The sequence below is a fragment of the Hemibagrus wyckioides genome, linkage group LG29 (assembly GCF_019097595.1).
Source record: "Hemibagrus wyckioides isolate EC202008001 linkage group LG29, SWU_Hwy_1.0, whole genome shotgun sequence".
Taxonomy (NCBI): Eukaryota; Metazoa; Chordata; class Actinopteri; order Siluriformes; family Bagridae; genus Hemibagrus; species Hemibagrus wyckioides.
This window is the reverse complement of record NC_080738.1, coordinates 15,617,871-15,632,336: the sequence shown is the minus strand read 5'-3', so window position 1 is coordinate 15,632,336 and position 14,466 is coordinate 15,617,871. Positions and strand designations below refer to the sequence as shown.

At 36.6% G+C, this 14,466-nt stretch overlaps 1 protein-coding gene across 2 annotated transcripts in view; it reads right to left on the bottom strand.

Moving 5' to 3' along the window:
• tmem154 (transmembrane protein 154) overlaps window positions 1-14,278 on the bottom strand; it is an 18,209-nt gene extending 3,931 nt beyond the window's left edge. Inside the window, exons 1-8 of one of the 2 annotated variants that reach the window (XM_058385225.1) lie at window positions 14,067-14,272; window positions 11,409-11,471; window positions 11,207-11,266; window positions 5,383-5,451; window positions 3,369-3,404; window positions 3,155-3,214; window positions 2,915-3,082; window positions 2,217-2,271 (exon numbers count right to left, since the gene is read on the bottom strand). In XM_058385225.1, the coding sequence (XP_058241208.1) occupies window positions 2,217-2,271; window positions 2,915-3,082; window positions 3,155-3,214; window positions 3,369-3,404; window positions 5,383-5,451; window positions 11,207-11,266; window positions 11,409-11,471; window positions 14,067-14,205 (650 nt within the window). In that variant the 5' untranslated portion in view covers window positions 14,206-14,272. Of the gene's footprint in view, window positions 1-2,216; window positions 2,272-2,914; window positions 3,083-3,154; window positions 3,215-3,368; window positions 3,405-5,382; window positions 5,452-11,206; window positions 11,267-11,408; window positions 11,472-14,066 lie in introns of both variants that reach the window. The other variant, XR_009204076.1, reaches the window with a different exon arrangement.
• Window positions 14,279-14,466: the final 188 nt, after the last annotated feature.

Genomic DNA, 14,466 nt, shown 5'->3' with positions numbered 1-14,466 from the left:
TGTTTGTCTCTTTATTACTTCCTGATTTCTGTGTTCCTTAGGTCCTTAGCACCTGGGTGTGTGTGTTTTTTTATAGATGTATTGGTTTTTAAAGTTTTGTCATGATGTGTGTAATGCTCAAATGAGTTCAGGAAACAGATTGCTGCCCCCCTCAACTGCCCCCTCCCCCCATCTCTCGGTGAAAGTGAAATAACGCAGAGCTGATAATCAGATATTAACATGATATACTGATACACTCTTAACACACACTCATTATAACTACACACTCACTACAATCCTAACACACACTCATTATAACTACACACTCACTACAATCCTAACACACACTCATTATAACTACACACTCACTACAATCCTAACACACACTCATTATAACTACACACTCACTACAATCCTAACACACACTCATTATAACTACACACTCACTACAATCCTAACACACACTCATTATAACTACACACTCACTACAATCCTAACACACACTCATTATAACTACACACTCACTACAATCCTAACACACACTCATTATAACTACACACTCACTACAATCCTAACACACACTCATTATAACTACACACTCACTACAATCCTAACACACACTCATTATAACTACACACTCACTACAATCCTAACACACACTCATTATAACTACACACTCACTACAATCCTAACACACCCTCATTATAACTACACACTCACTACAATCCTAACACACACTCATTATAACTACACACTCACTACAATCCTAACACACACTCATTATAACTACACACTCACTACAATCCTAACACACACTCATTATAACTACACACTCACTACAATCCTAACACACACTCATTATAACTACACACTCACTACAATCCTAACACACACTCATTATAACTACACACTCACTACAATCCTAACACACACTCATTATAACTACACACTCACTACAATCCTAACACACACTCATTATAACTACACACTCATCGCAATCCTAACACACACTCATTAGAACTAAACACTCACTACAATCCTAACACACACTCATTATAACTACACACTCACTACAATCCTAACACACACTCATTATAACACACACTCATTATAACTACACACTCACTACAATCCTAACACACACTCATTATAACTACACACTCACTACAATCCTAACACACACTCATTATAACTACACACTCACTACAATCCTAACACACCCTCATTATAACTACACACTCACTACAATCCTAACACACACTCATTATAACTACACACTCACTACAATCCTAACACACACTCATTATAACTACACACTCACTACAATCCTAACACACACTCATTATAACTACACACTCACTACAATCCTAACACACACTCATTATAACTACACACTCACTACAATCCTAACACACACTCATTATAACTACACACTCACTACAATCCTAACACACACTCATTATAACTACACACTCACTACAATCCTAACACACACTCATTATAACTACACACTCACTACAATCCTAACACACACTCATTATAACTACACACTCATCGCAATCCTAACACACACTCATTAGAACTAAACACTCACTACAATCCTAACACACACTCATTATAACTACACACTCACTACAATCCTAACACACACTCATTATAACACACACTCATTATAACTACACACTCACTACACTCCTAACACACACTCATTAGAACTACACACTCACTACAATCCTAACACACACTCATTAGAACTACACACTCATCACAATCCTAACACACACTCATTATAACTACACACTCGTCGCAATCCTAACACACACTCATTATAACTACACACTCACTACAATCCTAACACACACTCATTAGAACTACACACTCACTACAATCCTAACACACACTCATTATAACTACACACTCATCGCAATCCTAACACACACTCATTATAACTACACACTCACTGCAATCCTAACACACACTCATTATAACTACACACTCACTACAATCCTAACACACACTCATTATAACTACACACTCCTCACAATCCTAACACACACTCATTATAACTACACACTCCTAACACACACTCATTATAACTACACACTCCTAACACACAATCATTATAACTACACACTCCTCACAATCCTCCAACACCAACACTGTGTGTTAGAATTGTAGTGAGTGTGTAAACTGATACAGTTTGTGTTTTATTTTATTTTGGATTGACCGACACTTACATCGGCACCTTCTCTCCAAAGTCTTCATCCAGATACGGATCGTCCTTCTCAGAATCTAAAGTAAGGACAAAACACACTGTTTTAATGTTTTAGTAATTTATCATCAATTACTCAGAATTTCCTTTCTAGTCTGTACATGCAGCTGTGACCATACACACACACACACACACACACAAACATAGGTGCACACACATCTAATAGTTCTCACATCTGAAATTTCAACTGTCAGAGTCAGATGTGGGATTGGGGCACACCCACCCTCACATTCACACACACACACACACCTCATAACAGACTTCACATCTTAACATTTTAACTGTCAATATGAGATGAGATATTGGCACACCCATTAAACACACGCCCACCTGTACACACACACACACACACACACACACACTTAGACTCACCTAAATACACCATGAACACCTCTGATACTGTACATCTTACAGTGCTGAATAAATACATATATCAGCTGATGAAACAAGTCTCTCTCTCACTCTCTCTCTCTCTCTCTCTCACACACACACACACACGTGCATTAGCACTAATGTGCTCTGTAGTGATGACCCTGAGCTCCAAAATCTTTCTCTCTCTCACTCTCTCTCTCTCTCTCTCTCTCTCTCTCTCTCTCTCTCTCACACACACACATGTATTAACTCTAGTATGCTCAGTAGTAATGACCCTGAGCTCCACCTCACCGGCTGTGTTTTTTTTCCTCCTCCTGCATGTGATCAGTAATCCGGCCGCAGCAACTGCCAGGAGCAGAGTGAGGGTCAGACACACTGCAGCAATCATGACCATCTTCCACGAGTCTGCTTCCTCCTGTTGGTCATCTTCCTGCGTGGTGTTATTCTGCCCTTGAATATCTGGAAAAGGATGTTGGAGTGTATTATTACCCTAAACACACTCTAACACACAAAAATACAACGCTTACTTACCGGGAGTTACTACTGTAGTGTGATATACAGAACTCTTGGGTGCTGACTTGAGCTTCTTATCTATACAACAAACAAAAAGTGTACATGAACACTGAGGCCTGCAAGGCATTGTGGGTAACCTCATAACAACAAAATTTTATATATCAACATCAGGGACATGAAGCGAAGGTTAGAGCATGTGCTTTAAGGGATGGAAGAATTCGGAGTTTATTACCTGTGGTTGTTTTATTAGGACTCAGATTCGTCGTTGCTGCATTAAAATAGAAAATAAAAATAATTAAATTTAAAAAGTATTTTAAAAAATTAAATTATTGTGTAGTTTATAAGGTTTGAGTTGAACTTTGTTCATAAAAACTCCACTTTTGTGGAAATGGACATATCATCATCATAAAGCTTTCAATTACACAATTAAAAGTTAATTACATAATTAAGTAAATTATCTGTATATATTGAATTTACTCAGATATGTCAGATCAAATTATACAGAATTCATTTTTTTGAGGGATCAAATGTCTATTTCTTTGAAATGAAGATAAATAATCCTTGTGTGAAGATCATCGGTTGCGGAAACACAAAAATACATTAAATTAATAGCCAGGCCCAAATCAATATATATACAATAAATATACTTCATATACGGAGAGTGTGGTCTGATAGACCACACTCTGACCACACTGAAAAGGAAAGGAGGAACTGTGCAGAGGTGTAACTACATATGTGTGATATTTACCATGTTAACTGATTTGTACAGAAGCTCAGATTTTCCATAAGTCTTATCTCTCCCACTGAAGCACATGTTCAGACAGATTTGATGTAAAACTGATCATCAGGTTTCGCACAAACTTGTGGAGTGTGTACCAACACGAGCACTCGCTGTCATTAAAGCAAAAAGGGATTGAACTGAATACTAGAAAATTCTAGAAATTCATGTAAATATTCCTAAGATTCTGCTTTTCACTCAGGTTGTACATAATTACGATCAGCTAAACTACTACCAACCACTAACTATGATCAGCTAAACTACAGCAAACTAAACTATGATCAGCTAAACTACAGCAAACTAAACTATGATCAGATAAACTACAGCAAACTAAACTACTACCAACCACTAACTAAGATCAGCTAAACTACAGCAAACTTAACTATGATCAGATAAACTACAGCAAACTAAACTACTACCAACCACTAACTAAGATCAGCTAAACTACAGCAAACTTAACTATGATCAGATAAACTACAGCAAACTAAACTACTACCAACCACTAACTACAGTCAGCTAAACTACAGCAAACTAAACTACTACCAACCACTAACTACGATCAGCTAAACTACAGCAAACTAACCTACTACCAACCACTAACTACGATCAGCTAAACTACAGCAAACTAAACTATGATCATCTAACTACAGCAAACTAAACTACTACCAACCACTAACTACGATCAGCTAAACTACAGCAAACTAAACTATGATCAGCTAAACTACAGTATACTAAACTACTATCAACCACTAACTATGATCAGCTAAACTACAGCAAACTAAACTATGATCAGCTAAACTACAGCAAACTAAACTACTACCAACCACTAACTAAGATCAGCTAAACTACAGCAAACTTCATTCTGAATTTCTCTCATATCCACTAATATTTTTTGCTTAGGTTTTATTTACAAGGCACAATAACTGTACACTTTAGTTATAGTAGATGTAATGAATTAATTAGTTCTTCTTTTATCAAACCCCCGACACTGAGATCTTGTGTCTGTAGCGTCAGTGATGTTAAATGTACTCAGTGTCTGACCCAATACGGATGAGTCAGTTTGCAGAAGTGAAACTCTAATGTTTGTCATACACCCTTTTTGATTTCCCCTTTGTGTTTTTCCCTCGGGTTAGATGTGAGTGTTACCACAGAATAATCAGTAAATTACCTTATTAAAGTGGTATATGAAGCTGTTTATGAGTCTAAACTCTCCATTGCGTTTTAAAGCTATGTAATGAGCATGCTAGCCAGGTAGTATGCTAGACACTTGGTGATTTGTGGTCTGTAAGTTATGTGGCATCTCAGTGGTTAATATGTTAGACTACTGAACGGTTATTGAGTTTAATCCTTACACTGCCAAGCTGCTCTGGATAAGGTGAATTCTGCTGGTACACTGTGTACTTTAAATGCTATCTAGTTAGCATACTGAGCTACAGAAGATATGACACCATGCGATAGATTTACTCACAGTTCTGCTCCAGAGTAACCTGGGCAAGTGTTTCAGCACCTCCAGGAACATCTTCCTCCTGGACATCAACTGTAAAGCAACATTCACAAGCAACATTTACAATGAACTGTAAAGTTCCACAGAGTTCTGAAAGTTCCAGCTGAGATATGATGTGTTTAAAACATATGGTCAGCTAGACTACAGTAAAGTAAATAATGACTAGCTAATCTAGAAAGCTATGATTAGCTTAAATACAACTAACTGAACTATGATCAGTTAAACTGTAGTGAACTAAAATGCAATCAACTAAACTAAAGTAAACTAAACAACAATCAGCTAAACTACAGTAAACTAAACTACTACCATCCACTAACTATGATCAGCTAAACTACAGCAAACTAAAATATGATCAGCTAAACTACAGCAAACTAAATTACTACCAACCACTAACTACAATCAGCTAAACTACAGTAAACTAAACTACAATCAGCTAAACTACAGTAAACTAAACTATAATCAGCTAAACTACAGTAAACTAAACTATAAGCTAAACTACAGTAAACTAAACTACTACCACCCACCAAATATGATCAGCTAAACTACAGCAAACTAAAATAAATCAGCTAAACTACAGCAAACTAAACTATGATCAGCTAAACTACAGTAAACTAAACTATAATCAGCTAAACTACAGTAAACTAAACTATAATCAGCTAAACTACAGTAAACTAAACTATAATCAGCTAAACTACAGTAAACTAAACTACTACCACCCACCAAATATGATCAGCTAAACTACAGCAAACTAAAATAAATCAGCTAAACTACAGCAAACTAAAATACGATCAGCTGAACTACAGCAAACTAAACTACTACCATCCAGTAACTATGATCAGCTAAACTATTTCCAGCCACCCATTATGATCAGCTAATCTACAGCAAACTAAACTACGACCAGCTAAACTACAGCAAACTAAACTACGGTCAGCTAAACTTCAGCAAACTAAACTAGGATCAGCTAAACTACAGCAAACTAAACTAGGATCAGCTAAACTACAGCAAACTAAACTACCACCATCCACTAACTATGATCAGCTAAACTACAGCAAACTAAAATATGATCAGCTAAACTACAGCAAACTAAATTACTACCAACCACTAACTACAATCAGCTAAACTACAGTAAACTAAACTATAATCAGCTAAACTACAGTAAACTAAACTATAATCAGCTAAACTACAGTAAACTAAACTATAAGCTGAACTACAGTAAACTAAACTACTACCACCCACCAAATATGATCAGCTAAACTACAGCAAACTAAAATAAATTAGCTAAACTACAGCAAACTAAACTATAATCAGCTAAACTACAGTAAACTAAACTATAATCAGCTAAACTACAGCAAACTAAACTATAATCAGCTAAACTACAGCAAACTAAACTATAATCAGCTAAACTACAGTAAACTAAACTATAATCAGCTAAACTACAGCAAACAAAACTAGGATCAGCTAAACTACAGCAAACGAAACTACTACCAAACAATAACTATGATCAGCTAAACTACAGCAAACTAAACTACGATCAGCTAAACTACAGCAAACTAAACTACGATCAGCTAAACTACAGCAAACTAAACTATGATCAGCTAAACTACAGCAAACTAAACTACCACCATCCACTAACTATGATCAGCTAAACTACAGCAAACTAAAATATGATCAGCTAAACTACAGCAAACTAAATTACTACCAACCACTAACTACAATCAGCTAAACTACAGTAAACTAAACTATAATCAGCTAAACTACAGCAAAGTAAATTACTACCAACCACTAACTACAATCAGCTAAACTACAGTAAACTAAACTATAATCAGCTAAACTACACTAAACTACTACCACCCACCAAATACGATCAGCTAAACTACAGCAAACTAAAATAAATCAGCTAAACTACAGCAAACTAAAATATGATCAGCTGAACTACAGCAAACTAAACTATTACCATCCAGTAACTATGATCAGCTAAACTATTTCCAGCCACCCATTATGATCAGCTAAACTACAGCAAACGAAACTAGGATCAGCTAAACTACAGCAAACGAAACTATGATCAGCTAAACTACAGCAAACGAAACTAGGATCAGCTAAAGTACAGCAAACTAAACTACATTCAGCTAAACTTCAGCAAACTAAACCATGATCAGCTAAACTACAGCAAACTAAACTATGATCAGCTAAACTACAGCAAACTAAACTACTACCAAACACTAACTATGATCAGCTAAACTACAGCAAACTAAACTATGATCAGCTAAACTACAGCAAACTAAAATATGATCAGCTAAACTACAGCAAACTAAATTACCACCAACCACTAACTACAATCAGTTAAACTACAGTAAATTAAACTATAATCAGCTAAACTGCAGTAAACTAAATGACAATCAGCTAAACTACAGTAAACTAAACTACTACCAAACACTAACTATGATCAGCTAAACTACAGAAAACTAAACTATGATCAGCTAAACTACAGAAAACTAAACTACTACCAAACACTAACTATGATCAGCTAAACTATTTCCAGCCACCCATTATGATCAGCTAAACTACAGCAAACGAAACTAGGATCAGCTAAACTACAGCAAACGAAACTATGATTAGCTAAACTACAGCAAACTAAACTACTACCAAACAATAACTATGATCAGCTAAACTACAGCAAACTAAACCATGATCAGCTAAACTACAGCAAACTAAACTATGATCAGATAAACTACAGCAAACTAAACTACTACCAAACACTAACTATGATCAGCTAAACTACAGCACACTAAACTACGATCAGCTAAACTACAGCAAACTAAGCTACTACCAAACACTAACTATGATCAGCTAAACTACAGCAAACTAAACTACTACCAAACACTAACTATGATCAGCTAAACTACAGCAAACTAAACTACTACCAAACACTAACTATGATCAGCTAAACTACAGCAAACTAAAATATGATCAGCTAAACTACAGCAAACTAAATTACTACCAACCACTAACTACAATCAGCTAAACTACAGTAAACTAAACTATAATCAGCTAAACTACACTAAACTAAACTATAATCAGCTAAACTACAGTAAACTAAACTACTACCACCCACCAAATACGATCAGCTAAACTACAGCACACTAAAATAAATCAGCTAAACTACAGCGAAATAAAATACGATCAGCTGAACTACAGCAAACTAAACTACTACCATCCAGTAACTATGATCTGCTAAACTATTTCCAGCCACCCATTATGATCAGCTAAACTACAGCAAACGAAACTAGGATCAGCTAAACTACAGCAAACTAAACTATGATCAGCTAAACTACAGCAAACTAAACTACTACCAAACACTAACTATGATCAGCTAAACTACAGCAAACTAAACTATGATCAGATAAACTACAGCAAACTAAACTACTACCAAACACTAACTATGATCAGCTAAACTACAGCAAACTAAACTACTACCAAACACTAACTATGATCAGCTAAACTACAGCAAACTAAACTATGATCAGCTAAACTACAGCAAACTAAACTACTACCAAACACTAACTATGATCAGCTAAACTACAGCAAACTAAACTATGATCAGCTAAACTACAGCAAACTAAACTACTACCAAACACTAACTATGATCAGCTAAACTACAGCAAACTAAACTATGATCAGCTAAACTACAGCAAACTAAACTACTACCAAACACTAACTATGATCAGCTAAACTACAGCAAACTAAACTATGATCAGATAAACTACAGCAAACTAAACTACTACCAAACACTAACTATGATCAGCTAAACTACAGCAAACTAAACTATGATCAGCTAAACTACAGCAAACTAAACTACTACCAAACACTAACTATGATCAGCTAAACTACAGCAAACTAAACTATGATCAGCTAAACTACAGCAAACTAAACTAAAACCAAACACTAACTATGATCAGCTAAACTACAGCAAACTAAACTATGATCAGCTAAACTACAGCAAACTAAACTACTACCAAACACTAACTATGATCAGCTAAACTACAGCAAACTAAACTATGATCAGATAAACTACAGCAAACTAAACTACTACCAAACACTAACTATGATCAGCTAAACTACAGCAAACTAAACTATGATCAGCTAAACTACAGCAAACTAAATTACCACCAACCACTAACTACAATCAGTTAAACTACAGTAAATTAAACTATAATCAGCTAAACTGCAGTAAACTAAATGACAATCAGCTAAACTACAGTAAACTAAACTACTACCAAACACTAACTATGATCAGCTAAACTACAGAAAACTAAACTATGATCAGCTAAACTACAGAAAACTAAACTACTACCAAACACTAACTATGATCAGCTAAACTATTTCCAGCCACCCATTATGATCAGCTAAACTACAGCAAACGAAACTAGGATCAGCTAAACTACAGCAAACGAAACTATGATTAGCTAAACTACAGCAAACTAAACTACTACCAAACAATAACTATGATCAGCTAAACTACAGCAAACTAAACCATGATCAGCTAAACTACAGCAAACTAAACTATGATCAGATAAACTACAGCAAACTAAACTACTACCAAACACTAACTATGATCAGCTAAACTACAGCACACTAAACTACGATCAGCTAAACTACAGCAAACTAAGCTACTACCAAACACTAACTATGATCAGCTAAACTACAGCAAACTAAACTACTACCAAACACTAACTATGATCAGCTAAACTACAGCAAACTAAACTACTACCAAACACTAACTATGATCAGCTAAACTACAGCAAACTAAAATATGATCAGCTAAACTACAGCAAACTAAATTACTACCAACCACTAACTACAATCAGCTAAACTACAGTAAACTAAACTATAATCAGCTAAACTACACTAAACTAAACTATAATCAGCTAAACTACAGTAAACTAAACTACTACCACCCACCAAATACGATCAGCTAAACTACAGCACACTAAAATAAATCAGCTAAACTACAGCGAAATAAAATACGATCAGCTGAACTACAGCAAACTAAACTACTACCATCCAGTAACTATGATCTGCTAAACTATTTCCAGCCACCCATTATGATCAGCTAAACTACAGCAAACGAAACTAGGATCAGCTAAACTACAGCAAACTAAACTATGATCAGCTAAACTACAGCAAACTAAACTACTACCAAACACTAACTATGATCAGCTAAACTACAGCAAACTAAACTATGATCAGATAAACTACAGCAAACTAAACTACTACCAAACACTAACTATGATCAGCTAAACTACAGCAAACTAAACTACTACCAAACACTAACTATGATCAGCTAAACTACTACCAACCACTATCTATGATCTATGTTTTGTATGTATTAATAATATGTGGGAAATTGTAAGTAAACACGGTTAATGTGACTCATAAACCTATTTGAAAAATCATTGCACATGATGGAAAAGAAACTGAAACCTATAATGATACACAGAGAGTTAAATTAGGCCAGTACACCCACAGTGCACACACACACACACACACACACACAAACACAATCCTACACACAATTCTACATTTGTGGTGTATTTTCCATTGACTTGTATATCCTACTACACCTACATAACCGTATATACTTTTGACACAGAAAACAAAAGGAAATGTTTTTTAGACCAGATCAGTGTGAAATAATCAGAACTATAGTTCAAATGTATCCTAGATGGGTTTTATTTAGATTGTGGACTATATAGAAGTATTTAATGTGTATAGTTGTTGTTGTCTTTACCTGTAAAGGTGCTGCTCCATGTTCCACTGGTCACAGGAGGAGTGAGGGTTATAGTTGTTGCTGAATAAATTCAAAAATATACATTAATAAAATGCTGTAGAAAATGAATCAACACCTTTTGACCAATCAGAATCAAGCATTGTGATATAAAACAAATACTAATATGTTGAATGCATATTATGGGTATTGAAGAGTCACTCACAGATCTCAGTGCTTTGTGCTTCTGCTTTTGTAACTCCAGATCCTTCACTCTCTTCACAGTGAGCTGCAGAGAGAAGTGTTTATTGATATAGCACATAAAAAGCACCGGTATAAACCTCCAGGTCTGAAGAAAACGTGTTCTGAATAACATGATAAACTGACCATCGTCTTGTACACTACAATGGTTTGATTTTTCTTGAATCTAGTGTCACGTTCAGTGAGTCAGGGCTATCTATCCTTACAGAGACGTTTCCACATGCTTGGGGTTCTCTGTTATTTCTACTGAATGATACACACATTTGATATCAGAAGATTAATCAGATAGCAGGGTCTCAAGCCATGTAGGTGGTAAGTGATCTGTCTCTTTAAAAACTATTTTTCTTCGCTGTCTGTATAACTGTCTATACGTGTGAAAGACCCTCACAGCTTAGTGATTACATTCATACCAGGGTACAGACGACGTTTTGATCATTTTATAACTGGAAACCAGAACAGCGAGGACCTTTAACAGACAGCAGTTTATCGACACAACCCTAAATCCTGGCGCCAATGTCACTTTCCAACACTTCAAGCCATCAAACCGATCCATGTCTACATAACACACACTATTGTTTCAGAGCTTTGAATCAGATAACCAGCCACAGAGAAGGAAATAAATACATCCACACACCCAAACACAAAATATTTGTGACACATTAGGGAATGTTTTGCATGTTCAGACACCACCTGTGACAGGAGGACAGACAGGAAGATGATCTGTGTGAAGCTGAGGGTAACGGAGAGAGAGATCAGAGAGCTGGACAGAGCGAAGGACTAAAGCGCCGCTGCATCAGATAGAGATGAAGCAAGTGCTGAATCCTACTGCATTTGCCTGAATGTAAAAACAGTTTAAAAATGCTAATCATTTCTATTATTAAGGGTTCATACCGTGGTTTGATGGCCACGTGACTACTCTTGTTACCCATCATGCACTGCAAGCGTACAAAGTGATAAATTATCTGTGAAATAGAACTGCAAGTCGTATGCGCTTAGGGCTTTCATCGTGAATCTCTGAAAGCAGGTTTTAAGTCTTTATATATTGTAATCTTGAGTTCCCATAATACACTGTGCGCACTGAGATGTTACATTTGCTGTAACATGTAACTTATAGCATATCATGTCATTAGCGCCCTGCATAAATTAGCTAGCTGCTGCGTAGGCTACAGGAATGCAAAGTTAACCCTTTCTTACGCTAATTGTTTAGGTCCTCTTTTTGTTCGACTTCAGTGCGTGTTTTTTCCCCTAGGTCTATAATCCGTGACCCTTGTCATGTGACTCATGTGCATGTGTCGTCTTGTCTAAGATTCAGCAGCGTGTCTGAAAAAGCTCTCCAAGGAACAACAGGAGACGAAAAGAGATTTAATGAGGTTTTATACCGTTAGAGAGAATCTTCTTGCTAAACCGGAATCTGAAAATTTATAAAGAAATCAACTGAGAGAGAGAGAGAGAGAGAGAGAGAGAGAGAGAGAGACGGGTTTCTATTAGGGAGGAGATGAGAAGTAAACAGAAATAAAGTTTCTCTAAGAGACTGAAGGGTTTAAAAAATCCGAGACGTGACTCACATCTCACTCACATAACGTCTCACTGCTCTGCTCTGAACACATGAAATCACCTGAATGTCTCTTAGAACGAATTTTAGCATTTATCTGTATTTCTCTCATCTTTTTTCAGGAAAGTTCCATCTGTATGTTTACGATCACGATCTACCTTTAATCACTTGAATTTTAACTTTGTCGCCTGTCCCTCACCTCTCAGACACACGCCTGCCGCGCTGCTGTGTAAATACGGAAGCAATCGCGAGTCTGACAGGCTAGCCGGATTTGTTTGCTTTCTGTCAGGAATCACTACTTTTTTTGGTTAGCTATCAGTCTTTCAAATAAAGCAAAAAGTCATTTTCCTCCATGTTACTAGAATAGAAAACTGTTGCTAGGCAACCAGCTAGTCAAATATGATCGCAGAGCAAACAGTTAGCTACGCTAGTGATGAGGTTAACGGTTTAACTGTTAGCTTTTTATACAAACAGTGTAAAGACAGACAGCATGCGCATGAGACAGTATCCGAATTTCCCTCAGATTTATTGCTCATGAAAACGATCACGGTGTTATAATTACACTCGGCGTCAACTGATGACATCATAACCAGAAACAACGCAACTAGCAAATCAAAGAATTCCCTGTAAAAGACACACAATTATGAGACACACAAAGTCGTTAAGGGTTTTTACGCTTCTGTTATTAGCAGAAAACTCATTTCCACTTGGGATTAGTACCAAAGTGAGACGTGTATGTGGAATCTCGTGGGGTTTAAACTGAAAAGGAAGTGAATGAATTAAATTTAGCGAAACCTCAAGCCACTAAATGATGAGTAGGACATTATGAGTATGAAGTACAGGATGATGAACTAAAGTGTCTTCATCTAAATTAGAATTAAAGCAAGATAGATAAATAGACAGGTAAAAAAAAATCATACATATATTGCTTTATTCAGTTCTAGGAAAAATGAAAGAGAGAGAGAGAGAGTGAGAGAGAGAGAGAGAGAGAGAGAGAGAGAGAGAGAGAGAAAGAGACAGAGAGAGAAATCTCTGACAGTGAGATAAATCTGTTACTCTGTTCGCACCTACCAGGCTGAATCAGACAGGCTGTCAGTGCCAAGATGAACAGCAGCACATCGGGGGCCATTTCCCACAATCCTCGTTGGCAGTAGTGGCCCTTACTCAGGGCAGAGACAGACATTGTGCCATAGCCCCAACCCTCCGTCATGACATCCTGCTTCCTCCTTTAGCTTTGACTCACCTAGAGGAGGAAAGAACTCTATCTCTCTCTCTCTCTCTCTCTCTCTGTGTTAGTGTGTGTGCGGATGTGATGCAATCAGCAGCGAACTTGTTGCTACAGGTCACACTCGCTGTTAAAACAGATTCTTGGAGCCAAAGTATGCGGCTTGACCAAATATGTGTACGTGTGTAAGAAAGTGCAGAGTAAATGGGGAGTGGTAAAGGCATTAAGCACACCAGGCTGGAGGAG